At 35.2% G+C, this 13,267-nt stretch overlaps 3 protein-coding genes across 3 annotated transcripts; 1 reads left to right on the top strand and 2 right to left on the bottom strand.

Annotated features, from left to right (window-relative positions):
• The first annotated feature begins 225 nt into the window (after positions 1 to 225).
• On the top strand, positions 226 to 3,712 carry LOC6043766 (endocuticle structural glycoprotein ABD-5). Its single transcript, XM_001861338.2, has 2 exons — positions 226 to 529; positions 3,281 to 3,712. Exons 1-2 carry the CDS (start codon positions 354 to 356, stop codon positions 3,531 to 3,533), a joined length of 429 nt encoding a protein of 142 aa, XP_001861373.1. The 5' UTR covers positions 226 to 353; the 3' UTR covers positions 3,534 to 3,712.
• Positions 3,713 to 6,152: 2,440 nt separating this feature from the next.
• On the bottom strand, positions 6,153 to 6,750 carry LOC6043767 (larval cuticle protein 1). The gene is made up of 2 exons (XM_038264443.1): positions 6,549 to 6,750; positions 6,153 to 6,484 (listed from the first exon to the last, which is right to left on the bottom strand). Exons 1-2 carry the CDS (start codon positions 6,725 to 6,727, stop codon positions 6,271 to 6,273), a joined length of 393 nt encoding a protein of 130 aa, XP_038120371.1. The 5' UTR covers positions 6,728 to 6,750; the 3' UTR covers positions 6,153 to 6,270.
• Positions 6,751 to 7,300: 550 nt separating this feature from the next.
• LOC119769974 lies at positions 7,301 to 8,025 on the bottom strand. Its single transcript, XM_038263927.1, has 3 exons — positions 7,838 to 8,025; positions 7,637 to 7,776; positions 7,301 to 7,490 (listed from the first exon to the last, which is right to left on the bottom strand). The coding sequence occupies exons 1-3, from the start codon at positions 7,972 to 7,974 to the stop codon at positions 7,366 to 7,368; spliced, it is 402 nt and encodes a 133-aa protein (XP_038119855.1). The 5' UTR covers positions 7,975 to 8,025; the 3' UTR covers positions 7,301 to 7,365.
• Between the last annotated feature and the right edge of the window lie 5,242 nt (positions 8,026 to 13,267).

The raw sequence follows: 13,267 nt of genomic DNA on the forward strand, positions 1-13,267 counted from the left end.
TGAGAAGGAGTCGAACACCTGGATAGAAGACAGACAGAGAGAGAGAGCGCGCGCGCGAGAGCCAAACAAGGTGGTAAAATTTTCGGCGCGCGTTCTTTCGCTGGGGAGTTCGCGTTCCGCCCGAGCTTTGCACATTGTTTACGATCGTTAAGGGTACTCCTCAGCGCGGCGCATTGGTCGGTATATAAACGTTTTTCCGCCGGCCAGGAGACATCATTCCCAGTGGTGAACTCGCCGAATTAGCAGCAAAACAATCAGCTGAGTCCTTTCTGCACGTGGAAAGGAGCTTGTCAGTGACTTGAAAACAAAGATTCTTAGTTCTTAGAACCAAATTGAAACTCAAGAAAACCAAAATGAACAAGTTTGTGGTGTTTGCCAGTGTGTGCTGTGTGCTGTTGGCGGGAAAGATGGTCCTGACGGCGCCCCAGGGGAGCCCGGATGCGGCCGTGGCGCCACGATCGGCGGCCCAGGATGTGCAAACCGTGCGATACTACAGTGAAAATAACGGACTTGATGGATACAAGTTCACGTAAGTGCTGGGAGGTTGATTGGTGTGTTTTAAGTGATTGGACGATTTGTGGTCTAATGAAGTGTTCGAGTAAAGTGAAAAATGCAGCCTTTCAAGTTGAAAATTGAAAACGATTAAAAACGCCTTAAAAAGTGGAGAAAACAATATTCAGCCCCCCATATCATCAACAAACACGTGAAATTAGTGAAAACAAGTTTTGGAAAAAACTTTAATAGCGCTTGCATCAAATTTTGGTTTGTCATTGATGCCTGTTGGAAGACCGAATTCTCTAGAAAAGACTATTATGGAAAATTAATTAATTTTGGGGGTGACATAAACTTTGAAAAATGTGTGCAACGGCTTTAACTAAAAAGTATTTGATATGCATTTTCTTGTGTTAATATTCATATTTCGCATGCTTGGGTTCCTTTAAAAATATTTAGTTTTTTTAATGAAATTCCAATGTTTTTTTTTTTTTAATTTGCAATATGTAATTTATTGGAAACAATAGTATGTTAGTTAGTAGTAAAAATAAACTTCAATGCCTATTTATTTACAATACAAATGATTGCATAACAACTGAACTGATGTTAATTTTTTTTAAATCACTTTTTCATTGAAATGTTGAAACCATAACTTTTAATATAATTTTTTATATATTTTTTTGTTTTGCCCCCTCCCATGGACTTTGGTCAGAGCTGAGGGACACAAACATCAAAAAATATTTAAACGGCCTTAATTTCCTTAAAAAGTAGTGATATATGATTTTCTTTTAGATGAAAGCAATGCTTGTTTTTCAAAGTATTGTTTTTACCTTAAGCTCAATTAATAATCCTAATAGACAATTTAAGACTCCTATATTTAAATTTCAAGAACTGTCTCACCATTTTTGCTTGGTTTGGTTATGAATTAGGCTTAGTGATTTTTCACGCTCAAAAATAGGAAATTTCACAAGGACATAATTTTGAAACACCAAATTTCACGGAAATTTCGCGGAACGTGGAAAATGTTAAAATAACTCTGAAAATCTTATATTAAAATCACAGAAACTACTTTGTTTGTTTAATTATTTAATAAACTAAAGAAAAACTTCACTAAATTTTTTTAGTAAAATAACACAAAAATAACTTTTTTTCAAAAAAGTATCCACGTGGTTTATGAACGGACTCTGGGTTAAAAACTATCTTTGATTTGCATCCATTTTAGCTTTTTACATTTTATTGAATTTCATATCAAAACATGATTAAACTATTTTGTCCAGCCCATGATTGAAATAATATGAATTTTCTACGACATATATTTTTATAAGGTTTTCATCTCACTTTTCAAAGACTAAATTAAAAAACAAAATTCAAAAATAATTTAATCTGTAACGAAATCTTAGAATATTTTATTCAAAATCAGAACAGAAAACCAAAAAAATTGTGGTATTTTTCTTAACTTGCACTAATAATCAAATATCGTAAAAAAACATGACTCAAGAAAAACTAAATTTTCTAAAAATAAATCTATTTAATTTATTAAAACCTGTGCAATCTTTCAAAAAAAAAAAAAAAAAAAAAATTGTCAAAATATACTTGTTCAGTCTATTTCAACTAGTTTTGGTTGAAAATTCTTTTTTTTCTATGAGAATAACTGGAATCAAATGATTGATGTTATATTCCTTGTGATGATCCGAGAATATGTTTTTTTTGAGTGATTTTTGTTAACATGATTTTAGTATTCGCAGCATTCACTTCTCATTATTTTTGTTTTTAATGTTTGTTTTACAAACAATCCTTTAAATGTTTCATATAACGATTTTCAATTGGAAACTAATAAAATTTACTTAAAAAGTCTTAAAGGATTAAATTTGTACTGTGTTGTTATTTCAAAGAATTGATTTGAGAAAATTAATAAATTTCACGGGATTTCACGGAAATCTTTAATTTTTCCGAATTTCACGCTATCCGCGAAATCGTGAAAATTCACTAACTCTAGTTATGATAACCATTTTTACCAATAATAATCTAAATACAATAAACAATGTCAGTGTTTTAGGTTTTCGCTAGAAATGTTAATTCATACATTTATTTGTTTAAGATCACAGAATGTTAAAAGAATGCACAAAAACAATATCAATTCCCTCATATTACCTCAATTGATGATTTCAAAAATTTATTTCAAATTAGATATTGAAAAAAAAAAACAAATCTTTTTTCCATTATCAACCTTGATGAAACAAATGATGTTGGGGAAACCCATTTCAGCTTAGGGACCATCCATAAACCACGTGGACATTTTTTTTTGAAGCTTCAATTTATTGCCAACGAGATGATAGGCTAAAAATATAAATATAAAGTGAAGGGTAGTAAAGAGCTCATTTCCATAAACCATTTTGTATTGATTTATCCATCTTCTTCCAACTAAATTAAACTGTTTTTAATGATTTCTATGAAAAATAGAAAAATATTGTTAACATGCCAAAATTTAAAAAAAAAGTTCAGTAATTTTTTTGCGCAAAAAATCTTGCATAATACTTTTTTTGTGAAATTGTTCGATTTTTTTTCTTCTGATTACTGATCTGTACAAAATGCTGGAATAGAATCAAATTTATATAAAAGTCGTTTTTCAAACTTGTCAACACTTTTACAGAAAGCATTTTTTTGAGAAGAATTCCTGAGAATGGCGTGCGGGAATTAGGTTTTGAAGTTCAATCATTTTTTCAACTCATCCAAGTTCAAAATTTACTTTATTACTCAAATTACTTTTCTCCCTATTACACCCTTCCAGATACGAGCTGAGCGACGGCCAGATCCGGTCGGAGGTGGGCACGTACCGGGACACGAAGGACGCCGAGGGTAACATCGTGAAGACGCTGTTCGTGCAGGGCTCGTACTCGTTCGTGGGTCCGGATGGCCAGACGTACTGGGTGAACTACACCGCCGACGAGAACGGTTACCACCCGAAGGTCGGAACTGGCCCAACCGGTGGAATCCAGGCGGGACAGGACGCCCCGATCGAGGGTGCTGCCGGCAGTGCGTAGGAAGCGCTGGAACCAAGTCAATTCCTTCCGAGGGACCACAAACAGTCGCAGCAAAGTACTACTTTTAGATGTTTAAGTGCAATGTAAATATAGTGTGCCTATCGAATGGCAGTCCTGTGTTCTCACCCTAGTAGCAAAACTAATCAAGTGATGAATGATGAGATTAAAAATGTGAAAAAGAGAAATTTGTAGTTTTTAGCATGAAAGAAATTATCAATGAACTAAATTTTGCATTGCTATTATGGTGAAGCCGTTGATCATTTTCGAAGAAAATTGATCATCACTATAAAATATTCTGTATAAATTTCTTTACAACGAATACCTGCACCAAAATGAATCAGCAAGTGCCGGTTGTTGCCTTCTTGAAGCCACTGAAAGAATTTTTGATATAAACCAAATGTGCTTCAAAATTTATATAATTTTGTGGCACAGTCATTGACGTCCTAGTTGGCAATCATTAATTAATGACGATTTCCATAACTTAACAAGGAATGGGATAATCGTTACCAAAAGGAATCAGCATGTGTAGGGCACTGTTCTAAACAACTTGTTGAAGGAATTTTGTCAAAATATTGAAAGCGACGCAAAATTCATATCTTTGAACGAAAAATCATGACAATGATGGAAGTCTTCACGTTAAATACAAGATTGTTTTTTGACCGATATTGAGACATGATGTAAATTTGTGATTTGAAAATATATTGAATATATTGAAAATATTTTAAAATCTATACTTTGGGATCGAATTTTCTGATCGACTTGGTGTCTTGGGAAAAAATGTAGGTATTGATTATAACTTTTCAGAAAATATTTCACTAAGAAAATACCTTTATTTAATTGAAATTTTCACACAAAAATTTAATTGCGCAAAAATTCAATTTTTTGAGCTATGGTACAAATCGGTCAATATTCATTTGGCAATATTGCCAATATTTCAAAAAGCATATGTTTGGATAAACGTTGAAAAAAGTTCAAAATGGTCAAACATAATTTTGTAGTCTTTTAAATATTGAGGTTGTTTTGAAAATTTTGCACATAATTGTACACCGAAAAAAAATGGTGTTAATATTCATCAGGAATTGATGACAGATTTTGTGTAAAAAAAAATTCATTAGGTTCATATTTTAACAAATTTGTTATGAAATATTACTCAAAAAATAGGTAATATTCAACAAACCACAATTTCAACTTTTCAAAATTAAACTTTTTCTTCTGTGTATTCGAAATATTGCAAAGTTTTGCGATACTTTAATTTTTTGACATTGAAAATCGAAAGCATATTTGCTTTGGGACCATCCATAAACCACGTGGACACTTTTTTGGAAACCTCAAACCTCCCTGCCCCCCCTCTTTTGGACAATTTTCAATACAAAAAATATATTTTTGTATGGAGCGTGGACAATCGCCATTACCCCCCCCCCCCCTCCCCCCCCTAATGTGTCCAAGTCGTTTATGGATGGTCCCTTTGTTATCTTCATTAAAAGTTGGCAATTTTGAAGATGTAGAAAATCTCATTTTCCTGTTTGCTTTTATTTCAAAGGAGGCATGGCATCTCAGGATCCATTGCAATGCATTGGTTTAACACAGCAACCAGGGAAGTTGTTGTCTTCTTATACCGAAATTGTCAAACTTACGGACCCAATCCTGCAAAAATCTGATTGTAAAAATAGTCAAACTTTGTTGTAAATTAGGCTCGAGGCTCGAGCCAAAATTCTAAAAAAGGAGTTTGTGTCATAGCTCAAAAGACGGCGTTTTTGTCATCTTAAACATATCCAAAAATTAGAATTTCCCAAAATTGATATTTGCACAATTCAATATTTTGCATGAAAAATCGTAAAAAAATGTTTTATTTAAGATCGTAACTTTTTAAGTTCTTAGCAATACTTACAATTTTGCCAAAGGCACTAAATCGATCAGAAAATCCGTTCTCAAGATACAGATTTTTAAATATTTGATTAGCTTCTTTGTATGGGCTGATGTCAAAATTGTATACACTCAAACCCCAACGGTTTGACACCAACTGTTGTCAAACGATCGGGGTCATTTTTCAGTTTGACACCCCTTTTGCACAGAGTCTACACTCACTACTAAACGTTTGTTTTGATAGTGTTCGTTAGCGCCGTGTAAAAAATGACAGTTCGTCACTTTTGAGTTTGACTTTTACCAACCAACGGTCAAACGGTCAAATTGTCAAACGAAAAAGTGACCTGGTGGCTTCGCTTAGAGACGCTGATTTTAGCGGATTGCAGACTGGATTTAGCCATGTTTTTGATGTTCTAAGTTGCCTAGGAATTGATAATTGGAAATAGAACCAATTTAACCTGAACCAGATTCTCACCAGATGACAGCCATGACTATTTTTGATTTAAAAGATTATTCTCAAGAAAAAAAATCTGATGTTGCTGTCAGAACAATTCCCGTTCAGTTTTTCTAATTTTACTTTCAATAAAGCACCAGGTCCTGTCGCAACCAATCAGCCTCATATTTGGAATTCGGGATCAGTAAACCTAGGGGATCATGCCCTGAAATGCCCACAAAATTCGACCATTTTGTTACATCCTTTTAGGTATATTCTTTCTGAGAAAGAACACAGGGAATATTGAGGTGTTAGTGGAAATATGATTTCAAAATTGCTCATTTTATTTACAGTTTATAAATTTATTGTTTAATTGTCATTTCAATTTACGCATGTGGTCGTTCATCGGTATTCTCCATCCATCACATCCATCACATCCCTTCAATACTTCTTCTCCGGATCCGGCCCCGTTCCCAACCTCGGGTGGTAGCCGGTCTCATCGGCGGTGTAGTGCACCCAGTGCGTCTGGCCGTCGTCACCCAGGAACGAATACGACCCTTGGACCACGTAGAATCGCACGTTGTTTCCTTCCTGATCTTTGCCGTCCTTCAGCGTTCCGACCTCTTCTCGTGTCTGATCGTCGCTCAGTGCGAAGCTGGTGGTGATTTGAGGAAAGATGAATTTAATTAAGCTTGGTTTGTGGCTTTAGTGAAACTTACTTGAACTGGTAGTTGTCCAGCGCGTTGTGATCGTTCTCGTAGCGAACGACTTGGACTTCGGATGGGTCGAATCTTGCCCCAAAGCTGAGCTTCTTGCGCTCATCCTCGTTTAAGGGTGCCGCGTAGATTTGACTCACCAGGAGACAGACTGCTCCTGAGATTAGAAGGAATTTCGCCATGATTTGAAGATGCTTCTTTCACTGAAAACTGCGAATGATTGTTGTCTGTTTGATGCATCTACCTTTTATAGTAGAAAAATCTTTGAAATTGCAGATTTGAAAATTTGATGAATTCTTCATCTTGATGGCAACCGATTTATTTCTTCAGTTATGAATTGCAGTCACATTTGTCTGGCTTTCGACGCCGTGTTAGAGGTCAACGCGTGACGGATCCAAGCAAGTCTTCCTCGGGCTAGGGCAGAACGTAGTGACACCACCCTCTTTTGGACTTTAGGGTGACCGAGCAAGGAAAAGGATGTTTTTAATGCAGAACACAAGAGTGCTTTGAAATATTTGTTAGACCATTTAATAGGTTGTTACATCACTTCGAATTTGAATCACAAATAAATATTGAAAAGGCAAAAATCTGAAACTTTCTTTTTCTCTCGTCACCCTAACAAAAAAATATCCAAATGCAAAAAGCGCGCGCAGCTCGCGTACAAAATTTGAATAAATTAAACACGTCGTCGGGCACCAAACGTCTTAATTCGCCTTCAGATGCACAACTCCTCGTTTGAGATAAGGTGATTAATCTTGGGATGGGTTTGCCCGGTTTTATTCTCAGATTTCAATTTCTTGATGTACATTTTTTTATCACTCTAGCCAATGGTGACGAATTTCTCCAGCCGGAAACTTGACGGTTCCTGGCGACGAACCTTGTAGATGCTGGTGACCACGTTGCTCGAGATGAGCTCGTTGATGATTCTACTAGCTTCCTCGGATTCTGCAAAAAAAAAATACGCATGAAATTTATTGCATGCAATGTTGAACAGAACGTTGCGTGCAAGTTAAGGGCAAGCTGTTCATGCTTTCCCCAGCTAAAAAGCTCTAAAAAGCATCATAGTACAGCAATCACTCGATTCTACTCACTGTCTATGGTTCGCTCGAATCCCACAAGGTAGACGTTGTTCTCCTTCGGTGCAAGGAACACGTACCGCCCGATGAGCTTTAGCTGTTCCGGGCTCACGTCGTACGGTGTAATCGTGTGCTCGAGGATTTGAAGTTGGTTGCTGCTCGAAGTGCTCGAAATGAGATTATTGCATGCGAGGCACAAACAGCAATGAGGCTTACCCATTTTCGGTGAAATTCTTGGAAAACTGCTGGTAATCGGTGATCTTCTCCGGGTTGGTCCAGTAATGGTGGAAGCCGCTGCACGTGCTGAAGATGGTGAAAAGTGCGATAACGCGAATGGTTTTCGGAAGGTCCATGATTGCGCGGTGAAAGGAAGAGGTCTTGCTTTGAACGATGTGAGTTGCCTAATGTCCAGTGGGAACATCTGCCGAACCGTTTTATACACAGAAAAAAATCAATTCTCGAAACCGTGAAGTCAGTTCACGATTATGAGAACCACGAAGGAATATATTCACGTTTATGGTGCAAATGCACCATACTCATGAATAAATTCCTTCGTGGATCTAACATTCGTGAACTTAATTCACGATTACGGGAATTGATTTTTTTCTGTGTAGGGCGATTCCCGAAATTGTGTTCGTTGGAACGAATTTGCGTCACAGGTTTTGGTGTTGTTTTATTTGTGAATTAATTTTTGGCACAGTGTGACATCGACTGGGATTAGGGTAAAATACTATTAATTGTACTTTTCAATTATAATTTTGTTAATCAGGATAACTTAAATATTTTTTCAAATGCATTGGCATCAAGTTATAAAACTTTTTCAATCAATTCACGTTTTTGATTATTTTTTCAAATGGTGAACTTTAGTTTTCAAAGCAAAATGGTGCAAACATGTTCAGTTTCCACCAGAAAAGAATTGACGTCAATGATGAGAATACTATCAACGTTTATCGTTAGCGAATAATCTGGAATGTTGAACAAAATATGGATGAGTAATGTTTGTATTATTTTATATCTCATTTCAACGGTCTTTTAAATAAACTTCCTAAAACTTAAAACAAATGTTTCATCCAAGAAGTCTTTTTATTAAAACTTTATTAGTTTTCAATTGAATTGCGTGATATTAACTATGTGAATGTTTGGTGAATTGAAAGCAAAATTTAAATTAAAACAAAAATTTCGTAGATTCTGTGGAAATTCCCTGACTCGATATTACAGGGATCGTGATTAGCAGAAGCTATTAGGATATTTATCAAATATTTGAAGTAAGCTATGAGAAGGGACTGGAAATTCCATTGGAGTACAGACAAAAATTGAGATATCATAGATCGCAATTTGGAACATTGATAATATCTGGAATTTTTTTTTTAAAGGCCCAATAAACCAAATTTCCAGTTTTTGCTTTTCGGGTGTTATTGATACCGCCTTGAGTCAGGGATATTACAAAGCACCCAATAAGTAAAAAATTAAAATTTGATTATTTGGATCTTTAAAAAAACCTCAGATACTATCAATTCTATTTTTGAGGTACAATTACAAAAAATTAAAGCATTTTGCTTCATAACATCAGTTTTGATATTTGATATCTTTAAATCTCGTAAAATTTGATGATTTGATTTTCTGGTTGACGTGGAAATCGGAAATTAAAATAAATATATTCTAAAATTTTGTTATAGATTGTATGTTTGCTTCGTGCACGCGTTCTTGATTTTATTTTACAACTTTTGAAGGGAGATTTTTTTTTAATTTTAAGCCGTTGCAAATATTTTTTAAAGTTTATGTCACCTTCAAAATCGGTCCGAAAAATCAGGGGGCAAATACATTTTTTTAACTTCAAAATTTTAATGGAAAAAGAAACCTAATGTACTGAAAATAATTTAAAATGCATATTCTTGCATTTAAAATCACATTTACACATCGATTTCACATCGATCCCTGACTTTTGGATTGGCAAGTCAAATGCTTTCCACTTTACCGTGGAGCATTCGTAGCTTGAGGAGGACTTAGAATGATATACTTGAATCCAAGAATCAGACAAATAATTCAAATTGAATGCATGTGAATTTCAGAACTAAACAAGATTGCATGCAAAATTGCAGGCTCATTTAAAATTGAATCTAAAAATAATCTCGCTAAAAATAGCCTGCGCGACTGATAGAATTCATCCAATAAGAGATGAAAAGAATTGAAAGCTTTTCCAGTAGAAATGAGAACACATGAAGAATCCAGAATTAACAATCTAAACGGTCGTTACCACTCGCCTAGGCTGGTCCTTAGACCATTCACCTTCCCAAAAAACGTCCAACTCCAAGCGAAACTTACTTGAGGATACCGTGGAGATTTTCCCTTAATACTCTGAAAAAAGTGGAGCATCAACACTTCGCGTCTTCCACATCCCGGCAATGGACGGCTGCCATGGTGATGAGAATCTAGTTCAGGTGGAATTGGTTCTATTCCCAATGATCGATTCCTAGGCAACTTGGGCTCCGACAATCATCACATCACATGGTGAAAATCCAGTCTGCAATCCGCTAAAATCACCATCTCCTAGCGAAGCGAAGCGAAAACAATAGTTTATTTATTAAAATAGCTTTATAAAAATGCAAAAAAAAAATCCATGCGGTTGCCTATTTCATTATTTATAAATGTTATGTATTCATGTTATTTTGCCTTCCTCACTAAGGTTAGTCTATAATCATGCTCTGAAAATAAACTTTTTAAAAAGTTCGGAGACCCACATTCATGTATACATATCGACTCAGAATTGAAAACTGAACAAATGTCTGTCTGTGTGACCAAAATTGTTACTCAGTTTTCCCAGCACCGGTTTAACCCATTCAGGCCTGAATTTCAAAAAATTTTTTTTTTTAAATGTGGATGGGAAAATGATTCTTATGAACGTACGAAAATTTTAGGCTAGTTTTGGAAATTTTGATATTTGGGTCACCCATCAGGCTCTAAAGGGTTAACCGATTTCGATCAAACCGGTCTCATTCGACTTTGTTTATGGTTCCATACTGCGCTATTAAATTCTTTGATGTTTTGATAAGTAGTTCAAAAGTTAATTTAAAATTTCCACGTGTTTTCAATGTTATACATTACAGTATAGTTTCAGTTTTTTTCAAGTCTCGTGAAATTTCCGGGAAATGTTGTGTTTTGGAATTATAATCCTCATGAAAATTAAATAATTTCCATATTACTTGAAAAACGGTAACCAGATCCATGGCGTCAATTGCTCATTAGAAAGGTCTTTTGATATTATAAATTTAGGGTCCGGGCCTCATTTTTAACAATAATTCCTAAGATATGGCTTTAAAAAATTTGTAAGTTTCACCATTTTATTTTATTTCGAGAGATAGGGGATAGAAAAAAAACAAAGTTCATTTAATAACCGAATCTATGATATGATAGGTAAAATAAAGATTTTGGCAGGGCTGTGGAGTCGGAGTCGGAGTCGGAGCCGGAGTCGGTGGAGTCGGGTCTTTTTGGGGACCTGGAGTCGGAGTCGGCGTCGGAGTCTTCAAAACTCGAACAGCTGGAGTCGGAGTCGGAGCCGGAGTCGGCTAAATTTTATAAGCTGGAGTCGGAGTCGGAGTCGGAGCCGAAAATTTCTGATATCCTGGAGTCGGAGTTATCTTAAATTACTTAAAAAATGTGTTTTTTTATTTCAGTATTTGCTATTAAACAGCTTATTTTACAAAACTTCTTATATTTTTAAATGTTTTTTAAGTCGCATGCACTGCGTTGCCATTTTTTAGCCATTATGATTTTGAAACTTTATATTGTGATTGGAATGCTCTAATTGTGTTATTTCACTATGATCGCAAAATGATAACCTGTTAATCCCCTCTTACCCAAGTATGTAGTATCATAACTCAAAAAATAGTAAACAATATTGGTTTTGTAGTCAGGAATATTAAATTGAATCTTGACTGCTTCCTTTTGCCTATATTTAGTATAACCGACGACGTTTAACTCTTCCAACAAAAAATCAACGATAACAACAATCTTTACTTGGAACTCAACATGTTCATTTTGTTTATAACTAGTACAAACAAATCAATGTGTTGCATTCAAAATAATTGAAACTGAAAAAAAGATCTAAAAAAGTTGCAACAAATTTTGAAATAAACATATTCAATGTTAAATATGGATTTGCGACAAAAGGTCGAAAGACATAAAGTCGAATTGACACGAGGTCGAATGCCAAAAGGTCGATAGACATAAGGTCGAAAGTGGAAAAAAGGTCGAATGGACAAAACGTCGAAAGAACAAAAGCTCGAATGGCGTCATCCACAAAGTACGTCACGCTCTAGGGGGGGAGGGGGGGTTGTCGCAAGTGTGACAAAGTGTGACAAGGGGGAGAGGGGGGGTATGTGAGACTGTGACGTCACGCTAGACTATTTCTTGAATACTGAAAATTCAGTCTTGAAATATATCTATCACTTTTATTAAAAGTTATGCTATTCCTTTTACAAGCATTTAAAAAATATATTTCCCGAATGTATTCTAATCAGTCGAGAAAGTTCTTTTTTTTGCCAAATTTGATGAAATTTTAAGCGAACACTCACGAAAAGTAGCATTAGTGGTGTTGGTGACCACCTTTTGATCTTTATTTTCCTTCGCTTCTCGCTCGGTTTTCTTGAGGCTTCGACGGGAATGGGTCGTCATAATTCAAATGTCAAAAGACTTGGCGCGTTTGGTTTTTTTATGGCGCTTGCTAATTATTTATATGTTTTGGGATTATTTTTTAAGTGAGTGGCTAACTAATGTGCAAAAGAACATTTTGCCAGTAGTTGGAAGCAATTTTATATCTTAAGCGCTTTGAAATCGTTAGCGCAAGTGAAAAGATATTGATGGCGACTTTCGTTAAGCAGTTAACCTCTGATCTTGCGTGTGGATGTGTGTGCCACCAAAATGATGAGAAATGGTTTCGCAAAATAGAAATTATGATCAAAAGTACATTACATTTAATCTTTTTGGCCAGTAAGTGGCATAAATTTGCGTGCTTACTCGAGGCGGTGCTGTTGCTGGTAAGTTTATAGCCTAAATAGTATTTTTGGAGCTTTAATCGTGCATCAAACTCTTCATGTGACGAAGATAGGTGTTTGATTCGAAAGGGTATATTTCCCTAGATTTAATATGTCTAAATCATCAGATTTTACAAAAAAGTGGATATTTCTGTCACTACAACATTAAAAACTAAAACTACACAAAAATCAAGAGAGTGGAGGAGGGGGTCCAGCAAAACGTGACGTACTTTTTGAGGGGGGTCAGAGCCAGCGTGACAAAGTGTGACATAGGGGGGAGGGGGGGTTAATTTTGGCCGATTTTAGCGTGACATACTTTATGGATGACGCCAATGTGAAAAAATGAAACTCAATTTAATAAATTAACATTCCAAAAACAACCAATTCTTGGTTGTTGTAATATTTTTGTAAATTTTTACATTCTTTCAAACATGAGCAGTTCTTTGAAAAAAAGTTCGACATTTAAAATATTTTGGATGTTTTTTTATTTAAAAAAAAAAACCTATTCTTGATTGACATTATATTTTTGTGGGTTTTTCCATTCTTTCAAACATGAGCAGTTCTTTGTAAGAAAAAGTTCGATTTCTAAAATATTTAAGAAGTTTATTTTTATAAA

The sequence above is a fragment of the Culex quinquefasciatus genome, chromosome 3 (assembly GCF_015732765.1).
Source record: "Culex quinquefasciatus strain JHB chromosome 3, VPISU_Cqui_1.0_pri_paternal, whole genome shotgun sequence".
Taxonomy (NCBI): domain Eukaryota; kingdom Metazoa; phylum Arthropoda; class Insecta; order Diptera; family Culicidae; genus Culex; species Culex quinquefasciatus.

Excerpts from the sequence above, each read along its gene's own strand:
- LOC119769974 (XM_038263927.1), bottom strand. The coding sequence starts at position 7,974 with ATGGACCTTCCGAAAACCATTCGCGTTATCGCACTTTTCACCATCTTC. Across the intron at positions 7,777-7,837 it reads AAGAATTTCACCGAAAATGG|CAACCAACTTCAAATCCTCG; the intron begins GTAAGCCTCATT and ends CACTTCGAGCAG. Across the intron at positions 7,491-7,636 it reads ATTCGAGCGAACCATAGACA|AATCCGAGGAAGCTAGTAGA; the intron begins GTGAGTAGAATC and ends TTTTTTTTGCAG.
- LOC6043766 (XM_001861338.2), top strand. The coding sequence starts at position 354 with ATGAACAAGTTTGTGGTGTTTGCCAGTGTGTGCTGTGTGCTGTTGGCG. Across the intron at positions 530-3,280 it reads CTTGATGGATACAAGTTCAC|ATACGAGCTGAGCGACGGCC; the intron begins GTAAGTGCTGGG and ends ACACCCTTCCAG.
- LOC6043767 (XM_038264443.1), bottom strand. The coding sequence starts at position 6,727 with ATGGCGAAATTCCTTCTAATCTCAGGAGCAGTCTGTCTCCTGGTGAGT. Across the intron at positions 6,485-6,548 it reads CTGGACAACTACCAGTTCAA|CTTCGCACTGAGCGACGATC; the intron begins GTAAGTTTCACT and ends AATCACCACCAG.